General features: G+C 40.2%; 2 protein-coding genes across 5 annotated transcripts in view; both read right to left on the bottom strand.

Moving 5' to 3' along the window:
• Nucleotides 1-511, bottom strand: part of sdsl (serine dehydratase-like) — a gene marked incomplete at its 3' end in the record, with an annotated part of 2,591 nt that extends 2,080 nt beyond the window's left edge. Inside the window, 2 exon segments of the mRNA XM_014013690.1 lie at nt 232-268; nt 345-511. Of these exon segments, the coding sequence (XP_013869144.1) occupies nt 232-268; nt 345-491 (184 nt within the window).
• A 944-nt stretch (nt 512-1,455) lies between these two features.
• Nucleotides 1,456-7,508, bottom strand: part of LOC106521244 (apoptosis-stimulating of p53 protein 1) — a 42,474-nt gene continuing 36,421 nt past the window's right edge. For all 4 annotated transcript variants that reach the window (XM_014013730.1, XM_014013729.1, XM_014013732.1 and 1 more), the window contains 8 exons: nt 6,646-6,796; nt 6,524-6,561; nt 6,097-6,440; nt 5,859-5,996; nt 5,643-5,776; nt 4,563-4,729; nt 4,277-4,476; nt 1,456-2,488 (listed from right to left, as the gene is read on the bottom strand). In XM_014013730.1, the coding sequence (XP_013869184.1) occupies nt 2,447-2,488; nt 4,277-4,476; nt 4,563-4,729; nt 5,643-5,776; nt 5,859-5,996; nt 6,097-6,440; nt 6,524-6,561; nt 6,646-6,796 (1,214 nt within the window). In that variant the 3' untranslated portion in view covers nt 1,456-2,446. The remainder of the gene's footprint in view (nt 2,489-4,276; nt 4,477-4,562; nt 4,730-5,642; nt 5,777-5,858; nt 5,997-6,096; nt 6,441-6,523; nt 6,562-6,645; nt 6,797-7,508) is intronic.

The raw sequence follows: 7,508 nt of genomic DNA, 5'->3' as shown, positions 1-7,508 counted from the left end.
GATTTCAATAGGAAGTTCTCAGTGTGTTTGTATGGGGAAAATATTTGTAAATAAAGTTTAAAACAATATAAAATCTGTAAAAGTTATATAAAAAATAAAAATCATGCATGCATAAGCTGAAGTTTTGCCATATAAACTGCTTAAAAACACAACAGTATGCAGATGAAGTAGTTAGMTTTAGTGTTAAAATATATTCATACAGTGAGACAACAATGAAAAATGTGATGGTACCTGAAGCACAGACGACACCCTTGGACTTCCTGGCGAGCTGAAACACAAGAACCAGTGACCGTCCGACACCACTGATCTACAGAGACTTTATAACAGAGTCACAGAGTCCTCACCTGCTGGCACAGGTGTCCGACCCCTCGGATCTTAAAGGAACCAGAGGGCTGGGAGTTCTCCATCTTCATGTAAACAGTGGAGCCCAACCGTTTGGACATGCCCACACTCTCCAGCAGAGGGGTGTTCAGGTGGAAATGTTCCGGCATTTTGGAAACAATAAATGAACCTGTCGACAGAAAAGAAAAGAAAAAAAAAGTTAATATATCACTGATCAGTCTGTGCTGAACATTGTTATATAAGAACTCTGATGCTGACCGTGTTGCCTTCAGGGACAACTGAAAACGTAGGAAAGTACAAAAACCTAACTTCAAGTAGTTTTACTGATAATAGTTTAATAAAATAAGTCTAAAATACAGCTAATATATCTGATATTTCATAAATATCAGACAAGTTGATCATGTTAAACTGGTTTTCTTCAAAGGCCGTTTAATTAGCAACCAAGAAAGTACTATTTTTCGTTAAAATAATGTACTTGTTATAAATATCAACATTTTGAACTTGATAAATGTTAACTTACCTTCGATGGAATGTCAAAGATAAATGTATAACGTTTCAATTGTGATGTTTGGCGCTTTATGTGCTTTGTAGTTTAATATTTGTACTGTAAATATGCTAAAAATYTAGCACTTAACCCGGACGTTACAAACACTTCCGGTGATTCTTTCACAATAAACCGCGACGATGTGTTAAAAATATTAGATTATAAATACATTTAGGATATTAAAATCCCTATCACTAAAAGTAATATTTATAATTTTAATGATAAAACACTACCTTAGCCAAACATACCGTTGATGTTTTATTTTGAAATGTTTCTATCTACTCTTTCCTGCTACGTCTTCACGCTCGACGTTTTTAAATTATGGACTAGCCGCTTGTAAAGAAGAGTTTTAACTTTTAAAACAAATGCACAGACTGTAGTAAACTCTGTTTTTAGTGCAGTTGTTGAGGATTTAACTCACCTGCTTGGCAGCTTAATGTTGGCACCAGGTCCTGAAAGTGAACTTTAAAATCCCATCTAAAGTCCACATTATTTATTACCATGCCCTCTGTTAATGTGTTTGTGACACATTAACCGTGTTTAGAAATCTTGGAGAGTCACAGACTTCATTCCTCTTAAGGATAATACTTTTATTATTATTTCATTGTACATTAATAGTTACAGGTTTCATATACACAGAGTAATGTGTACTGGCCCTCATATCAAACACAACTTGTCTCATATCTTATCTGTACACTAGATGGCAGCAGTGAGTCACATCAGCACTGACAGAGAAACAAAAGAATAACAATCATGGAAAATCATTTGTTATAAATAATAATAAGGAAATGAAAACAGTTTAATTAGCTCTCATTAACAGCAGATTCAAATTTTAAACACGGAGCTTTTAGCTGAATGGGAACAAAGTTTTATGGTTTCTTCAGTCTGAACGTCATCTAAAAGCCTTTTCTCCACACATGCATACACACTTCCTCTTCTGCTCCTTTCTCCTGTTTTACCAGCAGTGAACACATGTTGACACGTCAGCTTGAACTGAGTCGTCTGGAAACAATTCCCGGGTTTCTGTTTTTTTTTTTTTTTTTATATATCGGGGTGTGAAACCAGAGACGTAATATTCCTCAGATCTGACACCAAGTCTTGTGGCCTCAGAAACCACACGTCGGTTTGGTGTTTTCACTTCTCCGGTGCCTCCGACTTTCCTCTCTCCATCTTCACTTTCCCTTCTCTTTCTCACTTTCGCTTGATCTTATTGGTAAACTTCAGTTTTCTTCTGTTAATGAAAACCAAACAAAGACAAGGTAACATTTATTGGTCTGTAAAACTGTAAAGGCGACTTTTTTTCCCCACATCACTGAAGCTTGAAGCTACATCTAAAATGTTTCTTTTTTGACAGTTTATGCAGCGCTGCTCATGCTGCTTGTGAAGTTTTTGAGCTGTTAAAATGTTTTTATGAAGATTCGGGCAGGTGGAGATGTTTGTCTGCTGAATCCGGACAAACTGAAAAGTAGCCTCTCTCTTTTTTTTTTACAGTTTCTCGGCCTCCACCCTTTCCTCTCCTCCTCCTCCTCTTCCTCCTCCTGCACCGTTCCAATCCGGGCTTCATGCCAGAGAGCGTTGTCTGGGTTTGATCCTTGGATACAGCTGCAGACACACAAACACAGAGAGTCACCACATCGTCTTAACTTTGTTCTCCAGATGTTCCAACCTCACCAAGGCGACYACAGACGTTTACTGTCTCCTGGATGTGATTTTAATTGTCAGAGTAAAAGATTTTAGCTACTGGAAGCCAAAAAATAAAACCTGATTTCTGAAATATTTCACTGGAATTAGATGAAAAATCTTTTGTTATAAAGTTAAAACAAGCAGAACCAAAGCTAACATTAGCAAAGCCATAACTAAAATCTAAAATTAGCTAAATAAAAGCTAAATTGACCAAATCAAAGCTAAAATGTAAAATTAGCAAAACTGTTCCAAAAACTAGCATCAGCAAAACAAAAGCTWAAGTCTAGAAATAATCAAAAAGCTAAAAACATAAATTAGCTAAAATAAAGCAAAAACTAGCAGAACTGCAGCTAAAGCTAAACGTAACGTGCAAAAAATCTTTGGGAGAAACGAAATAAACAGGAAAACAGTGAAAACGCTGAGTCAGCATTAACACACCTAAAGGACAAGGTTTGGACCTGGAATGTTTTCTTTTATGACTTTATGAATTGTTTAAAGCAACATAAAGCACAAACACACATTTGATTAGGGCTGCACGATGTGATGAAAACCTGCYATGACACTGCTTAATGTTGCGATGACGATATGACTTGTGATAAATGAAGCAGTTATGTGTGTTTGTGGTGTTTGGTATCTATTATCTTTCTGCTCTGGGTCTGCTCTGGTACAAAAACAACCTAAAATGAACTAARCATTTCCATTCCAGCCTGATTTTTTTTAAATTGACCAAATACATGAAGAGCTCCATTTGATTTGTGAAATATTTCAAGCTTCCATCTGAATGACAAAACGCATAAATGCAAACTTTTGAGCCAACCATTTATTGCAGTTTATGCAGTTGTTGTGACATGCATATAGCACAGGCTGTTATCGCCGTGACGATAAATTTTCGATATATTGTGCAGCTCTACATTTTATACCTTACTAACCTTAAGGCCTGCAGGCCAAATGTGGCCCACCACAGCATTTTATTTGGCCCACTAGAGCTTCAAAGATGTATTTATGTCTTAAAATAAGCTGCAGCATTGACCATAAACTACATCTCCCATTTTTTAAATAAAATTTTAATTCCTTTATTTAAAACAGGGACAATGTGCAAATAAGACATTTAAAAAGATGCTTTGCACCAGATTTAGCTTAAGCTAAATGCATAACGCATGTCGAGTATTTTCCCACAAATTCAAAAGCTGCATTTCACTGCAGCTACTTTTGCTGCTGCCCAGTGGTACTGGGAAGTGGGAATATCCCACTTAAAAGTCATAAATTTAAACTGGAACACCCCTCAGGTGGGAATGTCCTGTCAGAAAGTGGGAGAGCTCAGAACTCAAGATGGCAGCTACTCACCGCTCAACAGTGAGTAAAGCTCTTTTTCTTTTAATAGTATTTCTGTATTTGTTTCACATTTAGTCAAACGTAGTAATTTTCAGTGTTTATAGGAGGACAGGTTAAAATGCTGTTTCTATGCAGGAAATACCAGGTAGAGCTCAGTTAGTGCTGCTCAGCCGTAGTTTTTCGTGTTAAGTTGAAGTTATTTACAAACTGTCCTTAGGGGGTGTACGTAAAACCTGCCAGTATTACTTCTTTAACACACACACCTATTCAACGGCGCAGTTTACAGCAGCACCTGAACGCATCACGTACTCCCGCTTCCAGAGGCTGCTGAAGCAAAACGCTCGTCCGGTTTTCATGTCTGAAGTCTTGACTCACCCCCAGCAGGTTCCTGGGAACGTATCCCTCGCGGTCGTTCAGCCTCGCCCACCACCACTCCGTCTCGGTGTCGTCATGGCGACGCAGCACGGTGACGGCGTCGCCCTCGCTGAAGGAGAGCTCGTCGGGCCGCTGGGCGGCGTAGTCCCACAGCGCGTAGACCAAACCTTTATTCATCACGCCCAACTTTTCCTGAACGCCTGGCAGAAACAAAAACAAAAGAACTCAGAACTTCTCTCCGCCGCYGCGCCGCAGGATTCTGAGCTGGGCAGAGTTCCACACCGACCGTAGAGGAACTGMGAACACTGCGTGTAACCTTCCTCCATTTCCTCGCATTTGTCTGCCGCAGTTTCCACGTCGCTGATCGTTGTGGCAAAAATGGCCGCCCCGGACTCGACCAGCATCTTGCAGAGGTGGACGCTGTTGCACGAAGCCGCGCAGTGAAGAGGAGTCCTGCAAAGACGAGACAAACGTCTCGTATGAATCTCTGCACTGAGCTCTGAGAGGACTCGATACATCAACTCCCCGCAGCCAATCAGCAGCTTGGCTCGGTTGTTATTAATACTATTATTAATACTATACTATTTTTCACTTCTAATTCTTACATTTTTTAAAAAGACAAGACGTAGAAAGTTGTTACTTTTATTTAATTTTTACTTGTTTTCATTCCAGCTTGTTATTGTAAAAAATAAATACTATCCATATAAACTGTGCCTCCTAGATAGAATGAAATTAACTGTGGTTGAATGAGAAGTATAAATATATAAAACTCTGATACTGTATTAGTTTGTACACAAACAAATGTCACACTCCAGCAGGACATACTCCTAGATAGAATGAAATTAACTGTGGTTGAATGAGAAGTATAAATATATAAAACTCTGATACTGTATTAGTTTGTACACAGACAAATCAAATCACACTGCAGCAGGACATAATCATTAAAATAAAAGGACTGTACTTAATAAGTATTTGTATTTCATGAATTATATTATTACATTTGGCTGCAGCCCTCAGATAGATTTTCATTTTGGGGAAAAGCTTTGTGCAGCCTTGATATATGTATATAAACTGAAACAGCTGGACTAGTGCATCCTAAATTTAACATTAATTAATTATTTTAATACAATATAGCAAATTCTGCATTTATGGGGAGGTCACCTCCTAATAAATGTCCTTACAGAAAATCTAACTGCTCATTTTACATCAATTATTTTACTTTTAATACTTAAGCAAAAAAAAAAAATCAGACACTTTAAGACTTCTACTCAAGTAATATTCCTAAAGGAGACTTTAACTTTTACCAAAGTAATTTTTGGTAAGATACTTGTAAGTATCACTTTGTGGTACTTTATACAACACTGACCATCCGTCGCTGTCGGCTGCGTTTACATTAACTCCAAAGTCCAGCAGGAACTTCACGATGTGGTGATGACCGGCGCAGACAGCGTTATGAAGAGGAGTGATGCCTTCGTCGTTGGGCATGCTGGGGTTTTTCACCTTAAAGATTKATTTTGACAACAAAAGTCAGTGAAACAGGATTTAAAGAAACCACAACTATCTGCAGCACGTTGCAGATTACCTCATATATGATCCTCTGCACCAGATCAAACTCTCCTTCCAGAGACGCGTCCAGCAGCAGAGCCAGAGGGTTGAACTTGACTCTCAGGCCGTGTCCGGTTCGCTCTGATGACGGCTTCTTCAGGTTGCTTCTCTTCACCTGCAGGAAAAAAACAAACAGAAGAGTTAACGATGCAGAAGAGCAGGAGCAGGTTTATCCTCGATATAAAAAGCTGACGCCTCGTTCTGTTAATGTGGACCTTAGGCGGTGGAGGCGGGGRAGAAAGTGCTGGAGAGGCGTGGCCTGCTGAGTTCTGGGCGGGGCTTGTTCCTCTCTGGTTGTTATTGTTGTGGTCCTCGGGCCTCTCCGGTGCAGGAACAGGACTGGGCTGGGCTGARGGGGACYCAGTGTTTTTACTCTCTGCTGATGKRGGTTTTTCTTCAGACTTTTCTGRGGTAACTGAGGGGGGAGACGAGCGGCGGGGGTCTTCAGCCTCCGTCGCCGCTGCGACGACCTTCTTATCGCCGGACTCAACATTCCCATTGGCTGAGCCGATGCTGTCCATGTCTCCCAATAGGCAGTCAGGTTGGTAGAAAGGGTTACCTGGAACATAAAACAGGAACGTAACCGTGTGTTTCATCACTTTCACTCTTTAAAGTCTCATGACCATCAGGTCCTCGTCTCACCTGAGCCGCCCTCCATACCTCCTGCCAACGTGTTGAACCTGCACATCACAACAGCTTCAGCTTAACACAAAACCTGCTTTGTTCTCCTGCTGCGGTAAAATAAATAAAAGTCTGGGTCTCACCTTTGATAGAGAAGCTTCTGGATGTTTGGCCCCGTTGGACACTCYGGTTCAGTGATTGAGCTGCGTTTCTTTAGGGGCCGGGGAGCGTTGCTGAGGCGCCGGCGCAGAACCTCCAGGTCCGCATCGCTCTGGTATCGTAACTGAGAGTGAGCTGTGGAGACAGAACCAGGGCTGAAATGGTTCCTCGAATAATTCCAGGCAAATTACCTGCCTCGAAGCTTCGTAAGAATTAGGKCCWGTTAAAATCAGCGCACTTTTGCCGAAATGTTATTTGTGTRACACAACGCTACGACGTTAGCYCTTCCGCTAGRGGTTACACTGTTGATGRGTGTTATATTCAGTGCTATTTTTAACAATGAAAGAGTCCCGAAACGAGGAGCTCAGAAAGCAACAGAAATCGTGAAAAGTGTGGGATAATTTAAAACTAAACAGAAAAGACGACAAAGCGCACTTCGCTGCACAGCTGATGCATGCACTGAACGAGTCCGGAGTTAACAACAGGTTTTTTTCTTGTTCCCTTTCTGACTAATCTACCTGGCAGACTTTTATTTAACAGTGAAAGTTCTGTAACCAAAACAAGACTTAAGTGTGCAGCAACTGATTGAAAGCATGAGCTGAAACACATTTATATATTTATATGCTTCTGTCTTAACTTAAATGAAACACCTGGAGTGAATATTTCGAGTTTAAACGTATTTATAGAAGCACTGGGCCTCATGCAAAAAACGTTTGTACGCACAGATTTGTTCTTAAGTTGTGCGTACGAGTGATTTAGGAAAATTTGTGGCATTCACCAATGTTTTCGTATTCTAAGATTTTTTTCAGATACGAACAAAATTCACGAGTGGTCCAGACCTGTCGTA

This window comes from Austrofundulus limnaeus, unplaced genomic scaffold (assembly GCF_001266775.1).
Source record: "Austrofundulus limnaeus strain Quisiro unplaced genomic scaffold, Austrofundulus_limnaeus-1.0 Scaffold105, whole genome shotgun sequence".
Classification (NCBI taxonomy): Eukaryota; Metazoa; Chordata; class Actinopteri; order Cyprinodontiformes; family Rivulidae; genus Austrofundulus; species Austrofundulus limnaeus.
Note: the sequence above shows the minus strand (reverse complement) of the source record. Positions and strands in the feature narration are given on the sequence as shown.